General features: G+C 49.9%; 1 protein-coding gene across 2 annotated transcripts in view; it reads right to left on the bottom strand.

Annotated features, from left to right (window-relative positions):
• LRRC73 (leucine rich repeat containing 73) overlaps positions 1-14,500 on the bottom strand; it is a 130,834-nt gene extending 116,334 nt beyond the window's left edge. Inside the window, exon 1 of one of the 2 annotated variants that reach the window (XM_069236260.1) lies at positions 11,559-14,500. In XM_069236260.1, coding sequence (XP_069092361.1) covers positions 11,559-11,830 — 272 coding nt within the window. In that variant the 5' untranslated portion in view covers positions 11,831-14,500. The remainder of the gene's footprint in view (positions 1-11,558) is intronic. The other variant, XM_069236261.1, reaches the window with a different exon arrangement.
• Positions 14,501-14,716: the final 216 nt, after the last annotated feature.

Below are 14,716 nucleotides of genomic sequence, written 5' to 3'. Positions count from 1 at the left end.
CCCATAATAGTGCTATTTATCGCATCCAATAAAAAACGTATCCAGTAGTATCATTATCTATCAGGTGTGCAAATTATCACCTACACTCGTAATCAGGATGTCACACAAAAACTGCAGTAAAGCGTGTTACACAAAGTCACTGTAGGCAGGACGCAGAGGAATCGGGGTCTTCTCAGACATAAATCTGTGAAAAGACCAATGACAGGAAGGGGTGCCCCGTTGCAGTGGCGTAGCGTGGGGGGTGCAGGGAGGGCCGGCCGCACCGGGCGCAACATCTGGGGGGGGGGGGGGGGGGGCGCGCTCGCGAGTGCTAAAATCTACGGGTTAGGGGGCGCAAATTACTTGCCTTGCCCCGGGTGCTGACAACCCACGCTACGCCACTGCCCCGTTGGATTCTCAACCACAGCTCCTGCCTGGCTCCCAATTTAGGAAAACACTTATCTTGCATATACAGGGTCCATCAGTTTGTTTTATGTGCTGTATTGTTGGGATTTTTGAATAACTAGGAATAAAACACCATGCTATACAAAAAATAAAATTACACTGCAATTATATGCAATATTGTAAGCAGAAAAAGAAAATAAACCTTTGAAAAATCAAAAACTCAAGATTAAAAAATATAATAGCTAAATGTTGGACTTGAATATTGACAGTGTCATAATGCTTTTTTCTCTTTCAGCCATGCTGAATAGCAGCTGTCTTCTGTAAAACCTGTCTAAAAAACACTGACAAAGGAAATAGACCTTCCATAGGCAAGATTTATTGGTTTTGCCAATGCTTGTTTGGGTCAGGAACTTAAATGTATACAGTGATCGGTTTACCAAAAAAGTAACAAATCTGCGCCCACAGAGGCACTCCTTGAACAGACATACTCCTTGAAGGAATTTGTTTTTGAAACATAAAAATAACTGATGACTCCTACACCAAAGGAGTTTTCTCCCAAGGTGTGGCGATCATTTTAGGTTGAGCCTAGGCAGCTGGCATGGGCTGTCTATAGACATGCTGTAATCTACTGTGGGATTGCACAACGCCCATCACTTTCATTTGTTCTGTGGCCTTCCTTTCAAAATTCATTTGGTTTCTTTGGTAAATGCTTTACTTTTGTCCCGCCTTTTGGCTGTTTTCTTCCTGCCCCGGAGACTGACCCTGTTACATGGATTATTGCACGATCACCCATACACGTTTGTGTAGGTGCACTACTTTTTTCTTTTGCTTCGGCTTGTTTGTTAGTTTCCTGCTCGTGTTCTGCTCCGTATCCGCAATGGTTTGTTTCAGGGCACTTGGCTCATGTCCACAAAATGCGCTCAACTGAGCCATTTAACAACCAGAATGTAGTTGTGTATGCATGTGTAAACAAACTTTAATTCCTGATACGCTTTTGGAGCTCACATGGCTGGATGCCATGCATAATGTTCGATATCATTGTTCTTTTACTTTTAACTGCTCCTTGGATTGAAATTTAAGTTTTATAGTTTTATTTTTTTAACTGCTGATGCCAAGACTCCAACCCAGATTCCCAGTTCCAAAGTCAGCAGTTCTAAATGTTATGCCACTCCTTTCTCCAAGAGAATAAGCATTTTGTAAGGTTGTGTGTAGCAGTTGTAGAGCTCTTCAGTCCCTGGCAACACAGCACCCAGGATAATGTGCTACGTGGTTAAACACTTATAAGGTCCCAAAGGCAAGACCTATTGGCTGTGCCAATGCTTGTTCTTTTTTACCGATCTTTAATGGCATGATATACCTAACAGTGACACTTATCAAAACAAACATTGGCAAAGCGAAAAAGTCTCACCAACGCAAAAGCTATTGGCTTTGCCAATGTACTTTACCCATGTTATACACCAGCCTGGCTGCTGTTCATCATGGATAAAAGTTAGTGGGTAAAGGTGAGTGGAGTGTTCTGAAGTGACGTAGAGTGCTACAGAGTACAGTCAAGTGGCGTGGAATGAAGTGGAGTGTGTAGAGTGTTGTGGAGTGTCGTAGAGAGAGTAGAGTGTCGTAGAGTGGAGCAGAGCTGAGTAAAGTGTTGTGGAGTGGCATGAAGTGTTGTGGAGTGGTGTACAGCTGAATGGAGTGGCATAGAGGGCATTGCATAGAGTGGAGTGGCACAGAGTGGAGTGGCACAGAGTGGAGTGGCATAGAGGGCATTGCATAGAATGGAGCAGTGGGGCATAGAGCAGAGTATATTGTCATAGAGTGGAGTGGCACAGAGTGGAGTGGCATAGATTGGAGAAGTATGCGGTAGGATAAAGTGGAGTCAAGTAAAATTACTACTACTAGAATTCACAAACACTAGAAGCAACAGGCTTGGAAAGCTGTGCCATTCTCAGATTTCCAGGCGTTCTACTGGCAATCAAACACCCAAAAGGAGTTGGAATGAATGCTTCCAAATAGTCTATCCACTGGAAAACGCTTGGGATAGGATTGCAAACCATAGTTTTTCCAACCACTGTGCCACTCTAGATGGAAGGCCTGGTTTAAGGTTTGATGGACCGAGTAAAGGCAGACAGGGTGGCAGAGAACAGCCACCCTGCCTTTATCCCGGCCGCCAAAGTCAGAGATGCCCACCCGCCTGAGGACAAGGCTATACATTAGCAAGAACTGCCCTCATGGTGGTGCCTGTCAATCCAACAACCATTTGACAGACTGCTGTTAGCTGGATATCAAACTTTTCCAAATATTTTTCATTTTTAAAAACAAACTCCCTAAGCAGGAGTTTGTTTTTTGAAAAATTAAAAACTGATGACTCGTACATTAGAGGAGTTTTTTTCCCAGGGTGTGGCGACCATTTTTAGGTCGAGCCTAGGCAGCACGCATGAGCTGTCTATCGACATGCTGTAATCTACGGGATTGCACCACGCCCATCACTTTTATTTGTTCTGTGGCCTGGCTTTCAAAATTCCTTTGGTTTCTTTGGTAAATGCTTGACTTTTGTCCTGCCTTTTGGCGGTTTTGTTTCTGCTCTGGAGACTGACCCTGCTGCATGGATTATTGCACGATTGCCATATAAGTTTGTGTAGGTGCAGGGTGCGGCGATAATTTTTCTCTTTTACCGATCTTTAACACTAGGATATACCTAGCAGTGACACACTTTAAAACAAGCATTGGTAAAGCCAATAGGTCTCGTCCTATGAAAGAGCTATTGCCTTAGCTAAAATATATTGGCAAATATATTAGCAATGTGGTGCACCAGCGTGGCTGCTGTTCACCATGGCTAATATTTAGTGGGGTAAAGAAGAGTGGGGTGTTGTAAAGTAGAGGGGAGTGCTATGGAGTGGCGTTCAGTGGTACAGAGTAGAGTTGAGTGGTGTGGAATGGAGTGGAGTGGGGTAGTGTGTTGTGGAGTGAGCAGAGTGGAGTAGAGTGGTATAAAGTATCGTGAAGTGGTGTAGAGCAAAATGGAGTGGTATAGGGTGGTACAGAGGGCGTTGAGTGGAGTAGGGTGGCTTAGAGTAAATTGTCATAGAGCGGAGTGGCAGAGAGTGACGTGTAGTGGAGTTGCATAGAGAGGAGTGGCATAGAGTGGAGTAGTGTGCTGTAGAATAGAGTAGAGTAAAGTGCCATGGAGGGGCACAGAGGGAGCTGGTAGCTTGTTGTAGAGTGGAGTAGTGCTGTAGATAGGTATAGGGAGGAGTAGAGCAGAGTGGCGTAGAGTGTCAGAGTGGAGTAGAGTTTAATGGAGTAGAGCATCATAGAGTGGAGCATCAGAGTGAAGTGTTGTGGAGTGTCGTAGAGTGGAGTAGAGTGGCCTAGAGTGAAGTGGTGTAAATTACAGTGGTGAAGAGTAGATTGGCGTACAGTGCAATGGGGTAGAGTGCATTGTTTTTTAATAAACTGGTGTAAAGTGCATTGGCATAGAGTGCAGTGATATAGAGTAGAGTGGCATAGAGTGCAGTGGTGTAGAGTTGTGCAGTGGCGAAGAGTACATTGTTTCGGGGTAGAGGGAAGTGGCATAGAGTAAAGAGGTGCAGTGTAGAGTGAGGTAATGCAGGATAGAGTGCAGTAACAGAGTAGAGTGTTGTAGAGTGTGATGGCGTGAAGTGCAGTGGTGCAAAACAAATTAGAGTGGCGAGGAGTGATGCAAAGTGTAGTGGCATAGAGTGCATTGCTGTGAAGTGCATTAGAGTGGCGTAGAGTGGCGTAGTGCAGACTGGAGTGCAGTGGCATAGAGCGCAGGGGTGTAGAGTGCAGGGATGTAGAATAGAGTGGTGCAGAGTAGAAAGGGGTGGCGTAGAGTGCAACGACGTAGAGTGCAATGGTGTAGAATGGAGTAGAGTGTTGCAGAGTAGTGCACAGTGGCATAGAATGCAGTGGTGCACACTCATTGGTATAGAGTGCAGTGGTGTAGAGTGCATTGATTTTGAATAAAGTGGTGTTGAGTGTATTGGAGTAGTGCAGTGGTTTAGAGTAGTGTGGCGTAGAGCGCAGTGGCATAGAGTAGATTGTTTCACAGTAGAGTGAAGTGGCACAGAGTGGAGTGGTGTAGGGTAGAGTAAAGTGGTGCAGGGTAGAAAGCAGTGACAGTAGAGCACAGTGACGTAGAGTAGTGCTGAGAGGAGTAGAGAGGCGTAGAGTGCAGTGGTGTAGAGTGGAGTGGCATAGAGTGCACAGTAGATTAGAGTGGTGTAGAGTGGACTGCATAGAGTGCACGGGCACAGAGCAGAGCGATACAGAGTAGAGTGGATTGATGTGGAGTGCAGGGGTGTAGAGTGCAGTGTTGCAGAGTAGAGTAAGAGTGTAGTGGTACAGAGTGGAGTGTTGTAGAGTGCAGTGGTGCATAGTATAGTAGCCTGAGGTAGAATGCATTGGCATAGAGTAGAGTGGTGTAGAGTAGAGAGGCACAGAGTGAAGTTCAGTGGAGTGGTGCAGAGTAGAGTGCAGTGACGCAGTGTGGAATGGCGTGGAATGGTGCGGTGTATAGCGATGCAGAGTAGGCTGCAGTGCTGTCGGGTCAGGAAGTACTCAAGGATGAGATCCAGGAAGAGCTGCGCAGGCCCTCCGAGACATGGCCAGGAGTAAATGCCCGGGCGGCCTCCCAGTGGAGTCTTTCAGGTTTACTCCACGAATATCCTCCCCAAGCTACGGGATACCCTTCGAGAGGGAACCTCGCCTGGAACCCTGCCTGAACACATGCAGGTGGTGTTTATAATAATGCTGCTGAAACCCGGTAAAGATCCCAGGGATCAGGGTTCATACTGCCTGTTATCCATGCTTGATGTTGATGTTAAACTTCTAGCAAAGGTTCTGGCAGCGAGATTGCACTGGGTGGTCACCCACTTGGTGCATACGACCAGTGTGGGTTCATGGCAGGATGGGGTACCCATAGAATTTGTGGAGGCTTTCCCATATCCTACACTCTACAAGATCTGCAAACATCGACGCTGCGCTGGCAGCTTTAGATATAGAAAAGTGTTTGACACTCTCCTGGACGTACTTGTTGGTGGCACATCAGAGAATGGGACTTGGCCCCAAATATTTTGCCTGGGTATGCCTACAGAACCCGGAGCACGAGTCTGCACCAGATGAGTGCTGTCCAGGCTTCAACATCAGCGGGGGTACAAGGCGGGGATGCCCTCTGCCTCCACTGCAGTTTGCACTCGCCAAGGAGCCACTTGTGATCTACCTTCGACATAACCTTGGTAACTGGGGTATCCCAGTGGAAGACTCAAACCACATCGTGTCCATGTATGCAGATGACACGCTTGTCTATGTGTCTGACCCTGAGTAATCTGTCCCACGTCTACTACAACTCATGTCCGACTTTGGGAAAGTGTCAGGCCTCCATGTTAACCGTCAGAAGATGGTGTTGTTCCCTATGGCACTCTTGGCTTTACTCGCGGAGAAGAATCTCCCAGAGGTGGGCCTCACCTGGGAAACAAAACACTTTCGGTACCTGGGGATGCAGGTGACACACGATGAAAACATGCAATAGGACCTAAACATGGGGAGAGTTGTAACCAGCCTCACTCAAGCAGTGGCATTTTGGAAAACTCTGCCAATTAAGGGATGAGTAGCCCGTAGCAAAATGGTACTACTGCCTAGGTGCCCGTCATGCAGAACTCCTTTTTCATTTTACCATCTAAGCTGTTTCAGCAGTTAGATGGACTTTTAACATCACTGATATGGGCTGGCAAATGCACCAGGGTTAGACTATGGTTCCTGAAATCAGATTTAGAGGAAGGTGGCCTTGGCCTCCCGGACCTATAATTTTAATCATCTAGCAGGTTTGCTGCAATATGCAGCATTGTGGTGTGAAGAGAAACCCAACTGGGAGAAAAGGCTTCTTGCAAGAGCAGTGTCGTCGACTGATCTTCCAAAGCTCCTAATGGGGGACGTAGAACACCGGTTAACACCCCATATATAGTATCCTAAGTTACGGGGATCTGGAAGAGGACAGTGACGCAAGTATTGACATGTGCCCCATATGCGTGACTACTTCCACTATGGTGGCCTACACCCTCCCATCATCTGAGGTCCTCTGTGAATGTCATGCAGTGGGTGGATGCAGAACGTGAGAGACATTTATTTGAACAATATCTTTATAACACTTGCGGAAGCGGCCAAGTCGTTCGGGATAGGCCCGGGACAGTTTCCACAGTACGCCGGTATATCACGTGTGGCTAGCGATATATAGTCTCTGATGAGTCCTGCGAATCCCAGGTACTGCTGGACCCGGGCACACGTAAAGGCCTTATTTCCTGGATATATGCGTCCCTGAAGTGCGAAAGGCGAATTGACATAACTTCGACCCGCCTAAGGTGGGATGGTGATCTTGATGCTCCCGTCACAGATGGTGAGTGGAGACGGGCAATGGCACAGGAACCAGCTAGCAACGCCAGATTTAAAATGACACAATTTTATTATCTTCATAAAGCTTATTTGACCCCACAGAGACTCAGTAGGATCAAACCTACGTGGTTGGATGCTTGTGTAAGGCTTGGAGAATCCCCTGCTGATTTTGTCCATGTTCCGTGGATTTGTGGGGTGTAGCATTCGTAGTGGACGTGGATTAACCTGGATAACGGAGATGTGGCTAACCCACACGATCCAACATTGCCTTCTGGGCCTTCTACCACTGCCCAAGGAGGGACAAAAATGAGTCATAGATTTCCTCTCCTCGCTCTAGTGCTGGCTAGGCGCTGTACTGCCATCCACTAGGCACAGGAAGCGCCCCCACCATTCAGCAGATGGAGGATGGATGTGCTGGTGTGGCAGGGGGAGTGCACCTCCAGAACGTCTGCACGGACGAACATGCAGAGAGAGACCTAGGGCCAGATGTATCAAACAATTTTGCATTCGCAAATGATGCGAATCGCTAAATTCCACTGTTTGTGAATGCTAAATAGCCTTTCAGGATTTATAAAAGGCATTCACAGTGCAATTTAGGGAATCGCTAAACTAGCGATTCCCTAAATAGGTAATTGCAAATAGGGAATACCTATATGCGATTACCAATGCACAGGTATCATGCATTTCCTAAATGCGAGCTAGGCATTTAGGAAATGCAATTACCACAAATTCAAATTTGGTGGTAACAATGTGCAACTTTTAAAAATGCATTAAAAATGCATTTTTAAAAGTGCTGTGTAGCGCACACATGCCCCTAAGGCATGTGTGTGCTTTACATGTGCACAATTTCTTTGAGGGGTGCATCAAAGGGGGCCTCAGGCCCCCAGCACCCTTGGATTTGCATTACCTCGGTTGCAAATTCCTAACAGGAATTCACAAATTAGGTAATGCAAAACCATTCGCAGCTATGGGCAAGGCCCATAGGGATGGATGGAGTCCCTTTCACTAATAGCGATTGCAAATTTTAAGAAATCACTATGAGGGATTTGCTATTTTCTTACATACCATTTTGCATTTCTCAAATAGCAATTTCTTAAAATTCGCTATTTAAGAAATCTAAAACGGATCTTTGATACATCTGGCCCCTAGAGAGGTGGGACGAGATGGTGGATCGAGGGGGAGACGACTGTGCCGAGGGATTGTGGGAGACCTCACCCCCCTCAGATGGAACCACCGGAACATGCTTACTTTCCCCGACCCCATGGGCGCTAGCCGTTTGCTCAGTACCACATGGCGGTGTGTGGCCCAGGTGGTGGGCATAAGTGTGGGGTGCGCGAGTTTGAGATGTGCACAGGCCTAAAAGAAGTTGTTAGCCCCACCCCTTTTCCATTCCTCCTTCCCTCCGTTTGCCCCCTTCCTTTCCGATTCTCCGAACGCCTCCCAATGTGTGAATTTATCATTGTACAATGATTGCTGTTGGCGGGAAGGTGATGCAGGCTTACTGCAATTGTTGTAACTTAAAATGTTAATAAATAAATATTTTTCTAAAAGACTGCAGTGGTGTGGAGTGGTGCAGAGTGGGGTAAAGTCAAGTATGCGTTGTGTGGTGCATCCTGCCATTACAGACAACACATCTTTAGTTGAAATGACCATTACATTTACACAGACAAAGTTTTACTGATAAAAGCATACAATGCACAAACAATAACCTGTGGAAATGTCATTACCGGGTGTAATGTTTGGTTTTATTGTATTAAAGTATAATGCCCACCACACTTAGGAATTACCAAAAAATGTGCTACATATGTGCTTTACTAGTTCTAATATATTCTGAAATATCTGCACAGTTTATTTACAGACATTTACATTTTGTTTTGTGCTGAAAAAAAAAATAACATTGTACAGCCTTCCTGAAGCACACCCCCAGTAGTCAGCAAGATTGTCACATAATCCTCTCACTTTCAAGTCAGAGAAAGAAAAGTAAACACCAAGCTCCCTGGAAGACAGAGCCTGACACTTGACCTCGGGTTCTGAATGCACAGCAAATGTGACAAGATAAGAACAAGATTTAAAAGGCTGTTTACAGAAATCCAGCACTGGTGCAAGAATACAGGTAAACAGGGTATGGGCAATGGAAAGGAATAACTCACACTGGACAGCCTAAAACAAACAGAGCCAGAAAATAGAAAGCAAGATAATGTGAGTTACAAACCCAATGGTAAGCAATGGGTGAAATGCATTCCCAGGGATGCTTTCTGAATGTCCCCAAGATGTTAGCAAACCACACAGCTGAGCTGTCTGCTAGGCTTCAACCTAAACAAGCATTTGCAATGCAACGGGTCTCACGTTTGCTCGTGTTAAAGCTGATAGCGTTGTAAACTCCTAATCTGACTTTTCACTCGTAAGGAAACCTATCAGCAAAAGTGCAATTATGTACGTAACCGAAAAAAGTGCAATTAACTGTGTAACAGAGTCGATATTATGTAAAGCGCTCGACTTCTGCCAAGCGAGATCGCGCTGGGAAAATAGAGAAAAAGTAGTCCACGAGCCAGACGGAAAACAGCGAGCCTCGCATGTTTTCTGTACTTGGTCGATGCGCTCGAGGAGGGTCCGAGCCCTTTTTAATTCCTAAAGCGTCTCGCTTAGCGAAACGCATGCGCAAGCGCATGCGAAGCAGGCTCGACCCTAAAAAACCATGTGACTGTCCACTCTAAATAAAGCAAATGCCTTACCTTCCATGGAGCCTACTCTGTTGGACGAGGTTGTGTGCTGAAGGAGTAAATTTTACACTATTGGTGTAAAACGTGCTATCCTGACTCAAAACCGGACGGGCGGGCCTTGAGTTTGGCAGACAGGGTTCTGCGTCACCTTTGCAACAGAGTAACTGTCAGTCAAACTTTAAGTAAACCCCAGAGGTCACCTAATGCCAATCAATACAGACTCTGGTCCTCATGGAAACAGTCCATCCTGAACCCTGGTCATGTCGCCTCCACACTGCTGCCCACTGCTTTTTTAAGTTGTGAAATTTGTGATTCACCTCTCCCACTCCCCCCACCCCAAATCTCATTGACTAAGTCACGCCCCTGTAAACACAAGACGCTTTCAGACCTTGTCCGGTGCTTATAAAAAAAAACCTGTTCATCTTAGTGCTTCGAAGCAGTGGGCCCACGGCAGTAAAGACTACACAAACACACGTAGCCATCAGTAGTATGAGCGTGTGGTACTCACGAGAGGGACTGTTCGGCACAGAATAACTTACTCACAGTACCTGGGAACAGGCACCCTCCCTCTCACCAACTCTCTCTTCCCGAGGGTGTGCAAGGAGGGTCTGGCGCGGGCATAACGACTCAAAGCTGATTGCCCACGGCACTAGGCGCTACATATATAAACGGACTAGCAGATAATAATACAAGAGGGACGGCACCGAGCGGCTGGTCTGCACATAGGTAAGAACCTGCTCTACATAATGTAGTCTTAAACACTAGGCACTATACATATGTATTGTAATTGCGGTTGTAAACAATAGTAGCAGAGAATGATACGCACAAGAGGGACCGCACCGAGTACTTGGGCTGCACATACTTAAAAACCTGCTATAAATAATGCAACTGGCGACACTAGGCGCTATACATATATACACAGATATTATAATTGCAAGATTGAAATTCGCAAGAGGGACTGCACCGAGCGGTTGGAATGCACATACCTATAACCCTGTCGTAATTAACAGCTGGCGCACTAGGCGCTATACATACATACATACACAGTAAAATTACAGTTGTAGTCAGTAGCAGCAAATAGTGAAACTCACAAAGGGACTACATCGAGCGGTTGGTCAGTCCATACGTACGAACCTACTATAATTAATGGAGATGGCGGCACTAGGCGCTATACATAAATAAACGCATATTGTCATTACAACGAGTCAGACTCACAAAAGGGACAGCACCGTTCGCTTAACTACACATGCGTGCGAACCTGCTGTAAGTATTGCAGCTGGCGGCACTAGGCGCTATGTATACACATATATTGTAATTAGAGAGTGATACTCACAAGAGGGACTGCGCCGAGCATTGGTACGTACGACGAACCTGCTATAATTAAAGCAGCTAAAGGCACTATACATACACCTATATTGTAATTGTAGTTGTAACCAGAGACTGATGCTCACAAGAGGGACCGCACCGGGCGAATGCCTGCAGATACATACGAACCTACTATAATTAAGGCAGCTGGCGGCACTAGGCCCTATATAAATACATATTTTGTAATTAGAGTCATACTCACAAGACGGACTGCATCGAGCGGTTGCCTGCAGATACGTACGTATTAAAGCAGCCGGCGGCACTAGGCGCTATTTAAATATACATATTGTAAGTGCAGTTGTAATGAGGGACTGATACTTGCACCGAGCGGTTGCCTGTAGATAATTACGAACCTGCTATAATTAAAGCAGCTGGCGGCACTAAGCGCTATACAAATACATATATTGTAAGTGTAGTTGTAAACATGGACTAATACAAGGGGGGCTGCACCGAGCAGTTGCCTGCAGATAACTACGAACCTGCTATAATTAAAGTAGCTAGCGGCACTAGGCGCTATATAAATACATACATTTTAATTGTAATCAGAGACTGATACTCACAAGAGGGACTACACCGAGCGGTTGCCTGCATATAACTACGAACTTGCTATAATAAAAGCAGCAGGCGGCACTAGGCGCTATATAAATACATACATTGTAATTGTAATCAGAGACTGATACTCACAAGAGGGACTGCACCGAGCGGTTGGCCTGCAGGGCCTCGGCCAGCAGCCGCACCCGCTCCAGGCTGCCCACCACCCCCAGGTTGAGGTTGAGCTGGGCCAGGGAGTGGGACTCGGCCAGACCCCGGCAGACTCGCCCGAAGTCCCGGTCGGAGAAGCGGCAGCCGCGCAGCGAGAGCAGTCGCACCGAGTTCTCCCGCAGGCTCTCCACCACGTCCTGCACCTCGGCGCTGGACAGGCTCTCACCGGAGATCTGGATGGAGCCCGGCAGCATCTTCAGGGGGGTTCGGGCGCCTGCTGCGGAGATCCGGGTGCAGCCGGCGGGGCAGAGGCTCCCCTCCTGGGAAGTTAGATCGGTGGGGTAATGCACCTGATGCGGGGACCCGAGGGCACGGGGTCCAGTTGTAGGATGAAGTCAGCCCAGGGGGTAATGCACCTGATGCGGAGACCCGAGGGCACGGGGTCCAGTTGTAGGATGAAGTCAGCCCAGGGGGGTAACGCACCTGATGCGGGGACCCGAGGTCACAAGGTCGAGTCCTAGGATGAAGTCAGCCCAGGGGGGTAATGCACCTGATGCGGGGACCCGAGGGCACGGGGTCCAGTTCTAGGATGAAGTCAGCCCAGGGGGGTAACGCACCTGATGCGGGGACCCGAGGGCACGGGGTCCAGTTGTAGGATGAAGTCAGCCCACGGGGTAACGCACCTGATGCGGGGACCCGAGGGCACGGGGTCCAGTTCTAGGATGACGGTGGATCGGTGGGGTAATGCACCTGATGCGGGGACCCGAGGGCACGGGGTCCAGTTCTAGGATGATGTCGGTCCAGTGGGGTAATGCACCTGATGCGGGGACCCGAGGGCACGGGGTCCAGTTGTAGGATGATGTCGGTCCAGTGGGGTAACGCACCTGATGCGGGGACCCGAGGGCACGGGGTCCAGTTGTAGGATGATGTCGGTCCAGTGGGGTAACGCACCTGATGCGGGGACCCGAGGGCACGGGGTCCAGTTGTAGGATGATGTCGGTCCAGTGGGGTAATGCACCTGATGCGGGGACCTTGGGTCACAGGGTCGAGTCCTAGGATGAAGTCAGCCCAGGGGGGTAATGCACATGGGCGGTGACACGAGGTCTAGTTCTAGGATGACGGTGGATCGGTGGGGTAATGCACCTGATGCGGGGACCCGAGGCCACGGGGTCCAGTTGTAGGATGAAGTCAGCCCAGGGGGTAACGCACCTGATGCGGGGACCCGAGGGCACGGGGTCCAGTTCTAGGATGAAGTCAGCCCAGGGGGGTAATGCACCTGATGCGGGGACCCGAGGGCACGGGGTCCAGTTCTAGGATGATGTCGGTCCAGTGGGGTAATGCACCTGATGCGGGGACCCGAGGGCACGGGGTCCAGTTGTAAGATGAAGTCAGCCCAGGGGGGTAATGCACCTGATGCGGGGACCCGAGGGCACGGGGTCCAGTTCTAGGATGATGTCGGTCCAGTGGGGTGCTACACTCGAGGGGAGAGCAAAGCAGCAGGGCACAGGTCAGATTACAACATGAAAGGCCAGTGGGCAGATGCCCCTGCCCCTGGGAGGTCTGTGTGCCAGGGAAGGTCGCCGCTGAAGGGGGTCCAGAAGCGTCACCCAGGGCCCGGATCCAGCGAGGGCCCACGGCTGGTGGTCCAGATGCAAAATTGCAGCTCGGTAGGTTTGGAGCTTGCGATAACGAGAAGTCTGCAGCCTACGGCCCCCTCCAGGCCTCACTCCAGTCAGATCGCACGGCTGTTCACCGCAGAGGTCTGTGTACACCCTGTAAGTCCATTCCAATACTTGGAAGATAGCTGAGTGGGTTGTGCGCCCAATGCGGGCTTCTGTTTACTAACTAGTGGTAGACAATTCCAGTTGAGCTAGTTTAGCGGGTTGAGGCACGGACTCCGGAGATCTGTGAATGTGCAATATGCCGGCCACAGGTTCGAATTCCAGCTGGATGGACGCAGAGCTTGCAGTGGACATGTGCTGCACCCTGCAGGTCACCGGTGGGAGTGCTGGCCTGGGCTGCTACCCTGTTGAGGCGGGTGGGAGTGCCATGGTGGTGGGTGACAAGGGGTGGGCCAGGGGAGGGCTGTGTGCAGCAGCGGAGGGTGGTTGCCGAGGCAGCAGGTGGATGCTATGGGGACTGGTGGATGTGGGTTTGGTGGAGGGGGGGGGGGGTTCAGTGCAGCGGTGGCTGCTATACTGTGGGTGGAAGTGGCGGGCTAGGGAGGATAGATGAGGGGGCAGCGGATGGCCCCAGTGCCTGGGTGGTTGCTATGGCAACGGTGGATGCCTGGGGACAGCGGGTGGTGGTTTCTGAGGCAGCAGAAGGATGCTGGACGTGGGGGGGGGGGGGGGGCACTAGCAGCAGCAAGGGGATATAGGGGTGCCAGGCTCCAGGGAATGGTGGTCACTAGGACAGAAGAGGCCCCTAGGGGTAGTTTGGGGGATGTTATGCTATGGGGAGGGGACGGGCCGGTGGGGGTAGGAAGGGTGGGCGCCGGGCAGCAGGTGGGTGGGCGGAGGGGTGCCAGGCTCTGCCCGCTCGGTCAGGGAGGCAGCGCCGCCATTAATCACCGGAAGCTTCCCTGGCACTGATGGGTGATGGGCAGCCACGGCGGGGCGGGCGGTCTGTCTGTGTGTGTGTGTCAGTCAGTCTGTGTGTGTGAGGGGGGGGTGCGGGAAGGGAGTGCTTGTTCTCCCGGGAGATCCTCCTCTCATAGAGAACAGGTGTTTTTTTTAAAGCGCCAATGGCCAGTCCCGTGTGTCCTGGGCGCTGGATGCAATCACTCCTTTCGGTGTCGGGGGCCCCCTTTATGAGGGCGGTTCCTCTCTGCGGGGGCCGGGGGGCTCCGTTACCCCCAGGACCTGTGGTGGGGTGCTCGGTCCTCACCTTGCCTCTCTCTCCCCAGGGCCCTCGATGCCTTCAGACCCTCGGCAGAGGCCCATGCTGCAGCCCCCCCTCCCTGCCTGATACTGCCCTCCCACCATGCCTGCTGCCCGCCCCCTTGTCTGCTACTGCCCTCCTTCTCTTCCTGCTGCTGCCCTCCCTGATACTGCCCCCTCCTTCCCTGCTGCCCCCCCTTGCTACTGCCCTCCCTCTCTACATCTGCCCCCCTCCCTGCTTCCCGCTGCCCCCTCTCC

This window comes from Pleurodeles waltl, chromosome 5 (assembly GCF_031143425.1).
Source record: "Pleurodeles waltl isolate 20211129_DDA chromosome 5, aPleWal1.hap1.20221129, whole genome shotgun sequence".
NCBI lineage: Eukaryota > Metazoa > Chordata > Amphibia > Caudata > Salamandridae > Pleurodeles > Pleurodeles waltl.
The sequence above is the reverse complement of the archived record's forward strand: the minus strand, read 5'-3'. Positions and strand labels throughout refer to the sequence as shown.